We start from the raw sequence: 15,942 nt of genomic DNA, 5'->3' as shown, positions 1-15,942 counted from the left end.
TTCTGCAGGAGAAAAGAAGATCATCTTCTAATAAGGTTTTTTTCCCCCCAATACCAATCTCTGATGATAGATTCTTCTTAGCTTCTACTTATATAGAGTCGCCATCTTTTATATAGTTTTGTGTTTCAGGCTTAACTAGAAAGGCCTTCTTACTTCTTGAACACGTGATAGAATTTGATGCTGAATTTCTTAGGATTGTACCCTGATGAAGTATGGCACAATCAGATGCTTTGTGGATCTCTTGATGTTTCCAAGACAGACCCATGTTTGGCCTTGGCAACAGGGTTATTGCAAACCACACAGACGATTGGAGTTTAAATTCCCTATTGAGAGTAGCAATCTTTTGTCCACCATTGTTTTTCTAACCCATTGTTTGACATGGTGCTCAGTCACTGGTGGCTGAACCGAACTGAAGTCAGGTCTCATTTGTATAAAATCCCTGTGTCACTCTCTTATTTCTATCTTGCTGCCTCCCTGCTTTCCATTCATCCATCCATTCAACATTTTTTCTTCAGCACTTACTATATACCAGACACTGTACTTACTGTTGGTAAATAAAACAGACTTGGTCCCAGAAATCTTTGGTGGAGGGTGTGGAGGATAGAAAATAAACAAGTTAGCCAACAAATAAATGTATAATTAAAAATTGTGAGGAGTGTAATAAACAAGTAAGGTACGCTGAAAGAAATTAACTGATAGAAATGGAAACCTAGGGTTTCCTAGGATGGTTTCAAGACCTGTTGAGGAGGGTGTCAAGTTGGCGGAAGAGCATGGAAGTTCTTGGCTTTTCTTATCCCTGAAATGCAGCTAGATCAGCATCAAACCATTTTGCACACCTAGAAAATAGATCTGAAGGTTAACAACAATCTGCATAACTTGAGCCAAAGAACTCAGCAGGTATGCAGTGCGGAGAGGTGAGAGGGTGAGAGAGAAGCCGTGGAGGGTAGGGAGCGGTATTTGCAGACAGAGGACAGAGAAAGGGGACAGGGGAGAGTACAGGAAAAACAGTCCCCTGAAAGCTGGAGAGAAAGTCGAAGCACCCATAAGTGCCTGAACAAGAAAGGGAGAAAGGAGGAAGGAGAGGGTTTCAATATCATTAGGACTCTATACAGGGCAGAGCAGCATTGGGAATCCTACAGCCCAATACCTGGCTGTCCCCTGGTGAGAAGAGCAAATCCCCAGGAGCAGGCAGCGAGGTCTGAGGGGTCTGTGAGCCACACGGAGGGAAGCGGTTCCCTTGCTACCCTGCAAGGAGGGCATTTGGCACGGTCTCACCACAGGCAAAGGTCCCAGTGGACCTCAGAGAATACAATTGTGGTATTGAAACAAAAACACCAGGGTGTGGTGAAACCTGATGCAGGTTGTGTGTTTACCATAATCCCTGAAATGCTGCTGCTACGCACAAACTTATTCTGGGGCAAACCAGCATCCAGCCACAACCTCTGAGTGTCTATAGCAGTGTGATTGTAGGAATGTTCCCAGGGGCAACCTGGCATCTGGCCATTTCTTGGTGAGACTCTCCCCTAGAGGGTCGGAGAGGGTCTAAGCCACAGGGCCCTCAGAAGTGAGGGGTTTGGAAACAGCCCCATCTGAGATAAAATTCATGAGGACACTGCTGCCTGGAAGGCTAATGGCTTGGACATGGACACTATAGAAGCGGGGAGTAGACAGAAGCTGGAGACAAATGGGGGGTGCTTGATTGCTAGCCAGGTAGAGCACAGAGTTCTGATGCTAGAGACTGGTAAGCTGGGTGATGCCATTTTCACCTCTCCCACGCATGTGCATACATGGGCACATGTGCCACACTGAGCCACCCCAGTAAGCTAAGTAGCACCACCTAGTGGAGAATGGAGCTACTACACCAAGCCCTGCCCAACTGTACCAAGCAAGCCCTAGAGGACCACCACAAGTCCCTCTGCCTGCTTAGGGTCTGGAATATAAAGTGCTTCATAGTTTGACTTCTAGGGGAATCTGGATGTAATTTCATTCAGATTTCATTCTTTTCACTGGTCCATCTGTTGTGTGTGTGTGTGTGTGTGTGTGTGTGTGTGTGTGCGTGTGTGTGTTCGTTCTTGGATACAGAAAGAGAAAACATTTTTATTTTCCATTTTTATATAAATTTTTAAAAATTTTTACTATTTTTTGGGGATTTATTTTTTATTCTATTTTACCTTCTCCAATTCATTTAATTCTATTTTATTGTATACATATTCTTAATTTTTAAACAATTTTTACTTTTTTTTCTTTTTCTTTCCTTTTTTCCTCTATGCAATCAAGCTTCTTTCAACACCCAGACCAAAGTATACCTAGGAGCTAGTTTCCTTTATTTGATTTTTTGGTGGTGTTTTTAATCTTTTTAATTTTTATTCTTTTTCTTCCTCCAAAATGACACAATGAAGGAATTCACCCCAAAAGAAAGAACAGGAAGAAATGACAGCCAGGGACTTAACATGAGTAGAAGCAAGATGTCTGAATTAGAATTTAGAACCACGATAGTAAGCATACTAGCTGGGGTTGAAAAAAGCATAGAATCCCTTCTGCAGAGGTAAGAGGTGAAGTCTAGTCAGGACGAAATTAAAAAATGCTATCACTGAGATGCACTTGTGATACCACAGCAGCAAGGATGGATGAAGCAGAGCAGTGAGTCAGTGATATAGAAGACAAAATTATGGAGAATAATGAAGCTGAAAAAAAGGGGAACTAAGGTAAAAGAGCACGATACAAGAATTAACTCAGTGACTCACTAAAAAGGAATAACATCCGAATCATTTGAGTCCCATAAAATGGGGAGAAAAAGTGGTAGAAGGTTTTTTATGTGAGCAAATCATAGCAGAAAACTTTACTAACCTGAGGAAAGACACAGACATCAAAATCCAAGAAGCACAGAGAGCTCCCATTAGATTCAACAAAAACCAATAATCAACAAGGCATATCTTAGTCAAATTCACAAAATACACAAAGAATTACGCAACAAGGGAAAAAAAGTCCCTAACCTGTATGGGAAGACAGATCAGGTTCACAGGAGACCTATCCACAGAAACTTGGCAGGCCTGAAAGGAGTGGTAGGATATATTCAACGTGCTAAATTGGAAAAATATGCAGCCAAGAATTCTTTATCCAGCAAGGCTGTCATTCAAAATAGAAGGAGAGATAGTTTCCTAGACAAACAAAAAGTACCAGAATTTGTGATGACTAAACCAGCCATGCAAGAAATTTTAAGGGGATTCTCTGAGAGGAGAAAAGATGAGACAAAACAAAAAAAGACTAAAAGCAACAAAGACTAGAAAGGACCAGAGAACACCACCAGAAATTCCAGCTTTACAGGCAACACAATGGCAATAAATTCAGATCTTTTGGTACTCACTCTAAATGTCAGTGGTCTCAATGCTTCAATCAAAAGACATAGGTTAACAGAATGGATAAGAAAACAAGATCTATTTGCTCTTTAGAAGAGACCCATTTTAGACCTAGAGTCATGTTCAGATTGAAAGTAAGGGAATGGAGAACCATCTATCGTGCTAATGGTCACCAAAAGAAAGAGTAGCCATACTGATATCAGACTAGATTTTAAAATAAAGACTGTTAAAAGAGATGAAGGACATTATATCATAATTAAGAGGTCTACCCACCAAGAAGATCTAACAGTTGTAAACACTTATGCTCCCAACGTGGAAGACCCAAATATATAAATCAATCAAACATAAACTCAATGATAATAATACCATAATAGTATGGGACTTTTAACACCTCACTTAGAGCAATGGACAGATCATCTAAACATAAAATCAAGGAAACAGTGGCTTTCAATGACACACTGGACCACATGGACTTAACAGTTATATTGAGAATATTTTATCCTAAAGCAACAGAATACATATTCTTTTCAGTTCACATGGAACATCCTCCAGAATAGATCACATACTGGGTCAAATCAGCTCTCAACAAATTCAAAAAGATCAGGATCATACTGGGCATATTTTCAGACCACAGTGCTATGAAACTCAAAATCAACCACAAGAAAACATTTGGAAAGACAACAAATATTTAGAGGTTAAAAAATCCTACTGAAGAAAGTGGGTTAACCAAGAAATTAAAAAGGAAATTAAAAAGTACGTGGAAGGCAATGAAAGTAACACAACAGCCCAAAACCTCTGGGATCCAGCAAAGGCGATCATAAGAGGGAAGTATATAGCTGTACAGGTCTTTCTTAAGAAGGAAGAAAGATCTACACCTTAAAGAGCTGGAGAAAGAAGAGCAAATAAATCCCTAAACCAGTAGAAGACTGGCAATAATAAAGATTACGGCAAAAGCAATGCTTTGGGGGGGAGAAAAAGAACAGATCAGTGAAACCAGGAGCCGGTTCTTGGAAAGAACTAACAAAATTGATAACCCCCTAGCCAGTTTGATCAAAAAGAAAAAGGACCAAATAAATAAAATAAAATAATAATAGAGGAGAGAGCACAACCAACACAGCAGAAATATAATAATAAGAGAATATTATGAGCAATTATATGCCAATAAATTGGGAAATCTGGAAGAAATGGACAAATGCCTAGAAACATACACTACCAAAACTGAACCAGGAAGAAGTTGAGAATTTGAACAGACCCATAACCAATAAAGAAATTGAATTAGTAATAAAAAAAAAAATCTCCCCCCAAAAACCAGAGTCCAGGGCCAGATGGCTTTCCAGGGGAGTTGTACCAAACATTTAAACAAGAGTTAACTCCTGTTCTTTTGAAGCTGTTCCAAAAAATAGAAATGGAAGGAAAACTTTCAGACTCTGTCTAGGAGACCAGCATTACCTTGATTCCAAAACCAGACAAAGACCCCACTAAAAAGGAGAGCTATAGACCCAATTTTCCTGATGAACATGGATGTAAAAATTCTCAATGAGATACTAGCCAAGTGGATTTAACAATGCATTAACAGAATTATTCACCATGATCAAGTGGGATTTATACCTGGAATGCAGGGCTGGTTCAATATCCGCAAATCAATCAATGTGATACATCACATTAATAAAAGAAAGGACGGGGCGCCTGGGTGGCTCAGTCGGTTGGGCATCCGACTTCGGCTCAGGTCATGATCTCGCGGTCCGTGGGTTTGAGCCCCGCGTCAGGCTCTGTGCTGACAGCTCAGAGTCTGGAGCCTCTTTCAGATGGTGTGTCTCCCTCTCTCTCTGACCTTCCCCCATTCATGCTCTGTCTCTCTCTGTCTCAAAAATGAATAAATGTTAAAAAAAAATTTTAATAAGAGAAAGGACAAGAACCACATGATTCTCTCAATAGATGTAGAGAAAGCATTTGACAAAATACAGCATCATTTCTTGACAAAAATCCACAAGAAAGGAGGGATAGAAGGATCATACCTCAAGATCATAAAAGCCAGATAAGACCTGCCGCTAATAACATCCTCAATGGGGGAAAAATGGAGAGCTTTCCCCCTAAGGTCAGGAACACGACAGGGATGTCCACTCTTGACACCGTTACTCAGCACAGTATTGGAAGTCCTAGCCTCAGCAATCAGACATTACAAAGAAATAAAAAGTATCCAAATCGGCAAGGAGGAAGTTAAACTTTCACTTTTCACAGGTGACATGGTATTCTATATGGAAACCCCAAAAGATTCCACCAAAAAACTTCTAGAACTGATCCATGAATTCAGCAAAGTCACAGGACATAAAAACAATGCACAGAAATTGGTTACATGTCTCCACACCGGTAATGAAACAGCAGAAAAACAAATCAAGAAATTGATCCCATTTACATTTGTGACAAAAACCATAAATACCTACGAATAACCCTAACCAAAGAGGTGAAAAACCTATACACTGAAAACTATAGAAAGCTTATGAAAGAAATTGAAGAACACACACACACAATGGAAAAACATTCCATGCTCATGGATTGAAAGAACAAATATTGTTAAAATGTTGATACTACCCAAAGCATTCTACATATTCAATGCAATCCCTATCAAAATAACACCAGCATTCTTCAGAGAGCTAGAACAAACAATCCTAAAATTTGTGTGGAACCAGAAAAGACCCCAGATAGCCAAAGCAATCCTGAAAAAGGAAACCAAAGTTGGAGGCATCACAATTCCAGACCTCAAGATGTACTACAAAGCTGTAGTCGTCAAGATAGTATGGTATTGGCATAAACACAGACTTACATCAATGGACCAGAATAGAGAACTCTTAAATGGACCTGTAAATGTATGGCCAAGTAATGTTTGACAAAGGAAATAATATGCAATGGAATGAAGACAGTCTCTTCAGCAAATGGTGTTGGGAAAACTGGACAGCGACATTCAGAAGAATGAACCTGGACAACTTTCTTACACCATACACAAAACCTCAAAATGGATGGAAGACCTAAATGTAAGACAGGAAGCCATCAAAATTCTAGAGGAGGAAGCAGGCACAAACCTCTTTGACCTTGGCCGCAGCAACTTCTTACTCAACATGTCTCCAGAGGCAAGGGAAACAAAAGCAAAAATGAACTATTGGGACCTCATCAAGATGATCAACTTTTGCACGGCAAAGGAACCAATCAGCAAAACTAAAAGGCAACCAATGGAATGAAAGAAGATATTTGAAAATGACAGAAAGAACTTATCAAACTCAACACCCAAAAAACAAGTAATCCAGTGAAGAAATGGGCAAAAGACATGAATAGACACTTTTCTAAAGAAGACATCCAGATGGCTAACAGACACATGAAAAAAGGGTAAACATCACTCATCATAGAAATACAGATGAAAAACCACAATGAGATACCACCTCACACCAGTCATAATGGCTAAAATTAACAACTCCGGCAACGACAGATGTTGGCGAGGATGCGGAGAAAGAGGCACCCTTTTGGTTTGCCGGTGAGAATGCAAACTGGTGTGGCCACTCTGTAAAAGCAGTATGGAGATTTCTCAAAAAAATTAAAAATAGAACTACCCTGTGACCCAGCAATTGCACTACTAGGTATTTATCCAGAGGGTACAGGTGTGCTGTTTCAAAGGGGCCACGCACCCCAGTGTTTATAGTAGAGCTATTGACAATAGTCAAAGTATGGAAAGAGCCTAAAAGTCTATCAACAGATTGAATGGATAAAGAAGATGTTGTGTATATAAATATACAATGGGGTATTACTCATCAATCAAATAGAATGAAATCTTTCCATTTGCAACAACGTGGATGGGACTAGAGTGTGTTATGCTAAGTGAAGTTAGACAAATATGACTTCACTTCTGTGGAATTTAAGATAGAAAACAGATGAAGAGAAAGGAAGGGAGGCAAAAATAGTATAAAAACATGGAGGCGACAAAACATAAGAGACTCTTAAATACAGAGAACAAACTGAGGATTGCTGGATGGATTGTGGGTTTGGCAGATGGGCTAAATGGGCAAGGAGCATTAAGGAGGACACTAGTTGGGATGAGCACTTTGTGTTATACATAAGGTGTGAAAGACTGGATTCTACTCCTGAAATTATTATTGCCCTGTATGCTAACTAACTTGCTGTAAATTAAAAAAAAAGTATATATATATACTTTTAAATATATATTTATATATATATATATATATTCTTTTAAATATATATTTATTATATATATATAAATATATATTTAAAAGAAACCTCTCAAAGGTTGCCTCTAAGATGAGGAATGAAAATTGAGTTGGACTTAATCATGAGAAGAAGAGGGGGGAAGAGTGTTCTAGGGAGAGGAGGGAACGCATGTGAAGGCTATAGGGTAGGGAGAGACGGAGAGGCGGCTGGCATGGTGCGAGTGTAGTGGGTGAGGAGGGAAATGTGCAAGGTGAGGTGGGGCGAGTAAGTGAGGGCTAGATCTCCTGGGCTTTTGTAGACCATGAGAAAGAGTTTGGGTTTTATTCAAGCCATTTTCTGGCTGGTGCTGAGTGGACAGAGCATTTAACCTAAAAGGGCTGTAGATTTGGTTATGAAAGGGCAAGTTGCCTTTCTGTTTAGTATATCTTGGAAATGCTGGATGGGTGAAATGAATTAAGATACAGTAAATGTGTCTTCCATACCCATGCAATCCCCAGTGTTTGTCCTCGCTTCTCACTGTGTCTGTTATCACTTTGAACTTTGGTATTACCTTTTTTTAGTTAGGAAATGCTGTGCCATGGTTACGTATCATTTATATTGTTTCTTCCACGTAGATCACTAGCTCTTTGAGAACAGAAACTTTGGTGTGCTCAGGGACAGTACCCAAAGCCCTACACATAGTAAGCACATAGGATTTTTTTGTTGTTGTTGTTGTTTAAGGATTTGATATTTATTTTAAAAATCCGTCTACTGGTTTTTAAAAACTATTATATGTAGTATGTTTCGCCTCCTGTTGTATATGTTGTAAATTTTCTGTTGTAACAAATGGAAAACAAAGTAGGTTGTTAAAAAAGCAGTATGGCATAAAGTATAAGATAAAACCCTTTTCATAGGGACTGCATAGTTTTTTGTTTTAATATTGTTAAAATTGCCTTTCCAAGTGGCTTTGCAGGTTTCACTTTGACAGTATCTATTTCCTAAATCCTCACCGGTGTTTGATTGTTTGATGCTACTAGACTTTTTGATTCATGCAAACCTGATTATTGAAAAAGTGTGCCTAAATTTACATTTCCCTCATTACTGGTAAAATTGAATATTACTTTCTATATATAGTTAGCCATTTATGTTTCTTTTCTTTGTTCATATTCTTGGTCATTTTTCCTCATGGAGTCATTTATCCTTGACTGCAGGAATGCTTTACATACTCTAGCTACTAATCCTCTCAGATGTATTACAAATATTTTTTCCCAATCTCCTTTATCTTTTTACCTTTTCTCAATGCCTTTTGCATTCAACAGTCATGTATAGTGGCCCTTCTTCTATTTCAGGGCAGTCAGTGTTTTTGGTGATGTCCCACTTATGGCCCAAGATCTCTTTTAGAATTTCTGGGCATGACCTATCAGCACACCAAGAAAAATACTCCATCACTGTGTACTATCTTGGCTCAATAGACACTTTTCATTTTTTACATTTTTTACTTTATTTTATAAATAGCTTATGTAAATAAGAGGATAGATAAACTCTTCATTTAAAATCTTAATAATTTAAATGTAGCGACCCTGACACTTGGTTCCAGGTTCTCCTCGTTTGGAATAGATGTACCTAGATAGATACACACCTGAAATGGATGTCTCTGAAACCATTTGTCATGCGTGAACCTGGAATATATCCGTCTTGAAAATACTGGTCCCCGACTTTAAATCTACCTCCAGTAGGTTCTAACTTAGTACTCCTGGTTCTTCTCACTCTTGGAACATCAAAACGTAACACTAGAATTTTTTTAAATCTTTAATGGCTCATAATTTTGTTAAAGAGAGTATAGCTATGTTCTTGGCTCCATAATTCAGACATTTTCATTCTTGAATTTATTAAACGTCAAATGATCCATTGAATTTGCACGTTTGTTTCTCCTCTATACTTTCCAGTCACCTTTGTATACTAACCTGTCTTCGGCATTTGTCCATTTATGAACTGTATCAAGTAAACTTTGGACCCCGGCACAAAAGATGAAAGAATCTCATCCTGCACCCTTTTAGCATAACAGGATGGTCCAGCAGGTTTTCGTTGCAAAATATTGAATAAGTCCTTCCTGTGGAATGACTAAGTGAATGAGAGTCCCTTGTTTTCTTTTTGTTCTGAGAGGTCTATTGCTCACTCATCAGTTCTTGAGTTTGAGAAGATTCCTCCTTAGATACCGTATAGTATGTTGTCATCTGAAGACTCAAGAGGCTCAAGTTTTACTTAGGGTCAGTGTCCCCATCCACGATAGCATATCAGGTGCCCTTTGTCTCTTTGTGTCCATCTTCTGATTTGTCTAATGATTGTGACATGTGTCCCTCTGTCTGTCGTCTTCTTATTGGCCTTATGGACAGAAAATTTTAAAATTCTCAATTCTCATCTGTGTTCACTGAAAGCTAAAAGCAGACTACCAAGATGGCGTCTCAGGTCTTTCTACCCCATTGAAAGATGATACAATACTTTGGGTAATGCAATGAGAAAATTGCAGGATGATGCAATAGCGATTATTTTTGTATCATCCTTTTTGGTGATTTCATCATTTTCCTTTGTCTTACTCGTTTAAAAAAAAAAAAGTTGCAAATAACATGAGATAGAGGGGAAAAAAAAAACCCTACCAAGATCCTATAATACAGCTTAAATTTATCAAAGGTTGCAGTGGACCCATATGTAATTACAAGATAGAATTAGTTTTATTCTATTTTTAAAAATAAGTATAATTTCTCTTTGTTCTTAGGAAGACTCTAAAACAAAATGAAATAACAGCCTTCCCACGTAGTAAGGAATTGTTCAGAAAAGAAAGTGAAAAACTCAAAGTGGGCCCAGCAGCCCTAATGTTCTCCTGGAGCCTGAAGGACTGAGCTGGCCGGAAATACACGTGGACTGTGCTCACAGAGCTCTTATTGCAGAGTCCACTGGAACGGAAATGACACTTAATTAGTCTTAGCGTGTCTTTACTACACTTAAGCTCACAGGAGTTTGCTTTGGCTTATGGCTTTCTGTTCTGACCTTCCCCCTATCTGTGCAGCATGGGCAGAAAGAATAAACTAGCTGCTTTCTGACAGGTGGGTGCCCCCCCATCCTGTTCGTTCTGTTAGCAGGCCCGCTTTATCTCGGGTGTCTCTCTTCTAAGCCTCTTTTCTATCAAAGCCCTCGAACTGTTAGCTGTAGAAGTCAAGCACGTCTCTGTTGAGCACCGAGCACTGCCAGCGTCCCATTTGGGGAGAATCTACGAGGTGTGTATGCCAAGCACGATATCATTGTGTGCAGGCACTGCGGGAGTCTGCCAAACCCAGGGGCAGGCTGCCAGTACAAATGCCACGTTGACATGACATTTACAAGTTTAGAGTCTGGAAGAGGACTGCCAGCGGAGCACTCTTCAGCTGCCTCATTTAGGGTGGCGGTAACTGGGCCAACTTTTGATTTTCAGGCTCCAGAAGCATAGTCAAGAAGTAAGACTTCATATAGAATTTGAAACTACCACTGCCACATTTTCTAGGAAGTGATGAATTTGGTCTGCCCATTTCTGGGATGTGGGATAGGCCCTGGTGCAGGTTAAAAGTGCACAATCCGTAATCAGATCTGGGTCTGAGTGAGGGCTCCATCACTTATGGTGTGACTCTGAGCAATTCCGTCTGCCTGAGCCTCAGCTGCCCACTATAAAGTAGGGATAATATCAGTTTCTTCCTGGGGTAATTGGGTGGATTAAATATCTCAAGAAGTGTGAGCAGTTTTTCCAGTGCTTGTCCAATAGTGAGTGCTCAGTGATGTGAGGCATTTTTCACATTCTTCAGAAGCTCGTGAGAAATTCAGGTTTGGAGCTATTTGTATGTTTTAGTCACTAGTGGGCATATTCCAGCCTGCCGGGGCCACAAGCTTGTGGGGACACTCCCTCTCTGACTCAGACATTGCCGGCACACTGTGCACAGGAAGCCCAGCACGTAGTTTTCTTTCTCTCTCTAGGGAAACTTAGAACTGTAATCAGAATCATTTGGGCATTTGGCAGAAGGCAGAAACCATTTGGGTATTAAGAATTTATTCCAGTAATAGCAGTCCTTTGATTGACCTGGAGCTTTTCTATGGCGTATTCTCTGCAAAGGGAAGGCCTCGGGCTGTTCTGAAGGATATTCTGTGGTTTATTAGGGGCACTGTCTTTTCGGTGTTGGTAACAAGGTATTTGGTCTTGATTAAGTCTGTTTTCATGATCTAGTAGTTAAAGGACAGGTTTTTCTTTGCTACACATACACGATATGATCCTCACCGCCATGTTTAGTTAACTTCTGTTCATCATTTTCAACACCGCTAGTAAATTCTCTCAAACGATAGAATTCTTTTTTCTTCTTTCTTGTTTTTCAGATCTTCAAAGTTGCTGCGGGCATTCTATGTCCCCTTCCTGTCAGATCAGTATACAGCGTATGCAAACTACACCATCCTCAAACCCCGAAAAGCGAAGCAAATCAGGAAGAAAAGTGGAGGTTAGCAACACGCCTGTGACCCCAAAGGACGACCATCCTGTTAACTAGTGATTGCACTCACAGGACGCCCTCCACATCATCATTTGTAACGTTTGTAATAAAGGCTGTCTGACACAGGATTCTAGAATCTGGGTGCTTTGGGCTGGTCAAAGTAATTCCCATTCACGTCTTGCTGTGTCTCTGTTCTGCATGTGAACTTTTTGCAGCTAGGCAGAAAAAGGCCTTAACGTCTGGTAGGTATGTTGCTCTACATCTTACTGTTTTTCTTCTGTTCGATATTTACTAGACCGGAGAAGAGCAGAGCCACCTTACAGGAAGAATTGAAAATCCCTGAACTGGATGGCTGCATTAAACTCTCTCTCCATACTCTGGCCTGGCATCTGAGAACTAGCAAGCCTCTTTTGGGCCACACAGGCTTCTCCACCAAAGCTGTTTGGCAGCTCTTAGCAGACCTTACTCAAGTCCTAGTGCTGAAAATGAGCACAGCCTAATTGCCAACCTACATGTCCTTTTCACCTCGTGCAGGACTAAGCTTCTCTAAAGCACTTCACAGGACGAGGACCCTGTCCTGGAGATATCTCAGGAAAAAGGCAACCATTTGAGGATCTGTAATCTAATTTCATTATGTAGGATGCCTCTTATTCTCAGTTTATTTACTATACAACAAACTGTGTTAAGTTTTCGCATGCTGTTTCTTGAATTCCAGACTTTTCTGTATAAAAGCATCAGCAGAGTAGACCATAACTGTATAGGACGTATTTGGGGAAAATTAATTCGATCACTTGGTAGGTAGGTTTGGATGACCTCACATTTTTAAGTAATGTATTTTGAGGCTATTGATGAATTCCCGCCCCCCCCCCCCCCTTTTTTTAAAGAACCCTAGTGGAAAAGGCCACTGTATATTTACAGCACGTATTTTTGAGTCTATCTATTGCAAAGCACATTCTGCATGGGGCACTTCTAGTCAAATAGGCAATGATAAGGACTTAATTAAAGTGTAATGAGTATATACTGTTACTTTACATACAGTATTTCACTGTTTACAAAGTACTTTCACATGATCTCGTTTGGTCCTCACGGTCACAGTGTGAGGCAGACAAGACAAGTGGTTTGGTCCCCATTTTATAGATGATGAAACAGGCTTTGGGGGGTGGTGGGGAAGGGCAAGTAGCTTGCCCAAGGCCACAGTAAGTAACAGAGCTGGGACTAGAACGTGGGTTCCTGAACTTCTTACCTAAAGCTCTTCCATACTTCCTCTCTTGACTCCGAAGACATTGGAAGACAGAGCGATGGTGTTGGCTAGAGACCTGACTGATAATGTAACTTTCTATTTTAAGGAAGAATTTTATCTGTGTTTCTTTGAGTTCTTCAGAGCCTCCACTCTGCCTGTGGGTTAGACCATCACAGCAGTGCCCCGTGATGCGGCCCAGCCTGTGTCTGGAAAGTTGTGCTCATGTTTGGAAGTCCTGCTCTTTTGCAGCCACACAGAATCTCCTATCAGTTTCGTTTCTACATAATCAATCTGGGGTCATATTATAGGTGCCTTATTTCTATAAAGGTAGTTATGTCTAGTAATCTGCAGAGAGGATGAAGAGATTTTTCAGAGCTTTCATCTTTCATTCTTCAAAGGGAAGGGCTTTTCAACAGGAACTGATCCCAAGAGAAGAGAAAGGAAGTCACAGGGAAAGAAATGGCTAGTCAACATACAAAAAGTCTCCTCCTCGTCGGGATCCCTCTCATGGAATTTCCAGACTGAGGTTGAAGCGCTGGAGAGGAAATAGGTCTAGACAGTACAGAACAGTAACTGGAGAGTGAAGATAAATTGGGGTTCCACTTGCTGCTTTAAAGATTTCTGGTATTTAATTCTCCATACTTGGTTACTGCTTTCCAAGGCAAATATTGGCACATGTGGTCTGACTACAGGGTAGAGAATTTGCAGTGAAATGTCTTGCCACACCTGCAGTAACCATGTGCTGTCTTTCACAGTGGCTAAAGCCTTCTACTTTTTGCAGGAAAATAAGAGTCCCATAATGGAGGTCCATGGTGAGTAGCTTTTTTCCTAATCAAAGTGATACAATGATGGTCTCTTTTCTCACCTTGCATGTTTAAAAAAAAAAAAAATCCTTCTGAGTGAGGACTTACTGTAATAGAGCACAAAAAAAGGTCATGATTGATCAAGGGATTCCTTGGGGATATCTGCTCCTATCCCTTTTAAAACCTGGTTTTGGTTTCCTCTGTTCTAGGTACATCTTTAGTGAGAGCACAATACATTGTGGAACACTGTGCCAAATGCTGTGGGTAAGGGATGTAAAAACGAATGTTGTTCATTTTGAAAATGAGTATTTTTCATGTGATGTTATATAAACACATTTTTGAAAAGTCTCCATCTCAGCAATACAGGGAAGCCAGCTTTGCCTGGGAAAAAGAGTTTCAAAACACCTGGTCAGACAAGTATTTCTCCTCCAGAGGATCTGTGTTTAGCATGAGCTAACTGCTCTGCTCACTTTAAGGATAAAGTATCTGAGGTACTTGTCTTTTCACAGATTGTGGTGTATTGAGAAATACGGAGGACTTTGTTTATTATTCGTAATAAACTTTGATCATGGAGCTAAATGAGGGAGTAGGTGTACTTGACCGTTTCAGGGCTTTCTGATCTCTAAATTTTATTTATTTATTTTTTAGTAATCTGTATGTGGGTCTCGAACTCCCAGCCCCAGCACCAAGAGTCACATGGTCTTCCCACTGAGCCAGCCAGGCGCTCCCCCGACCTCTTGATCTTAAGCAGCTTTATCTGAACCCCAGATCTTATGACACTGAGTCCCATTACTGAACCAGACAGTGTGCTAGGCATCTATTATCAAAGTGTACCTGGCACCTGAGGGCTGTCATCTGGTAAAACAGAAGACTAGTCATTTTAATCTCTTGGGATAATCACAGAAAATGGGAGCCCATACTCTTTATTATTGAATTGAAGTTTAGAAACATTGTTTTAAATCAGGGTGGTTCTTGATCTCAACCATTTCCTTGGGACATTTTTGCTGGTTTGGAGTTCTGGGAAAGAACCTTAAAAACTCATGTGGTTTTGTAGCATTATTACATCTGGAGTGACTGTTGGGTCAAAACACTAGTGGCAATCGTTTATTGTGTTTTTGCATTTCGTGGGATTTGAAATAAGAATTCACTGTGATTATGCTGTCTTCTAGCCAGTGTCAGGCACCTCTGCTTTAATTTGGTTATTTTTTTCCGAAGAGGGAAAAGAGACACAATTTAAACTTTGCCTCCACAGCCTATTAAAGCTCATGTGTTAATTCATTCTTATGTTACTACATTAAATGCCTTGAGTAAATGGATAGATGGACGTATGCTCAGCTTTATTCTTTTGCAACAGAAAGATGAGATTTCAGATGCCCTCTGGTGTTTTGGTAAATCTAAATGAATGTTGCCTTTGATTTTTCCAGTACATACATTACCATGTAATTCATGCTGCACATGAAATCAGGAAGCAGTACAGTGTTGATGCAAGAGTCTTGTCCAGTTCATTTGTCTTCCTGATCCCTGTACTTTATTCCACGTGTCACTATTTATATCACGTACGTGTGTTTTCTGTAAAAGAAAAAGTTAAATAAATCTTGGCAATTTGATTTTCCTTTCTTAGGCTGGTATCTTCTCGTTTGCTTCTAGCTTTTAAATCTTTGGTAGAGGTTGAAACTCCACTCCTTGCATCTCCCCTACTCTTTAAAAAAAAATTTTTTTTTTAACGTTTATTTATTTTTGAGACACTGAGACAGCGTGAGCAGGGGAGGGGCAGAGAGGGAGACACCAAATCTAAAGCAGGTTCCAAGCTCTGAGCTGTCAGCACAGAGCCCGATGTGGGTCTCAAACCC

At 40.0% G+C, this 15,942-nt stretch overlaps 1 protein-coding gene across 3 annotated transcripts in view; it reads left to right on the top strand.

Annotated features, from left to right (window-relative positions):
• The window catches only part of ALG9 (ALG9 alpha-1,2-mannosyltransferase), a 99,092-nt gene extending 83,393 nt beyond the window's left edge, over positions 1–15,699 (top strand). For 2 of the 3 annotated variants that reach the window (XM_030333915.2, XM_030333918.1), the window contains exons 15-16: positions 11,940–12,058; positions 12,345–15,699. In XM_030333915.2, coding sequence (XP_030189775.1) covers positions 11,940–12,058; positions 12,345–12,382 — 157 coding nt within the window. In that variant the 3' untranslated portion in view covers positions 12,383–15,699. The remainder of the gene's footprint in view (positions 1–11,939; positions 12,059–12,344) is intronic. The other variant, XR_003972617.2, reaches the window with a different exon arrangement.
• The last annotated feature ends 243 nt before the right edge of the window (positions 15,700–15,942 follow it).

The sequence above is a fragment of the Lynx canadensis genome, chromosome D1, assembly GCF_007474595.2.
Source record: "Lynx canadensis isolate LIC74 chromosome D1, mLynCan4.pri.v2, whole genome shotgun sequence".
In the NCBI taxonomy this organism is placed as follows: Eukaryota; Metazoa; Chordata; class Mammalia; order Carnivora; family Felidae; genus Lynx; species Lynx canadensis.
The sequence above is the reverse complement of the archived record's forward strand: the minus strand, read 5'-3'. Positions and strand labels throughout refer to the sequence as shown.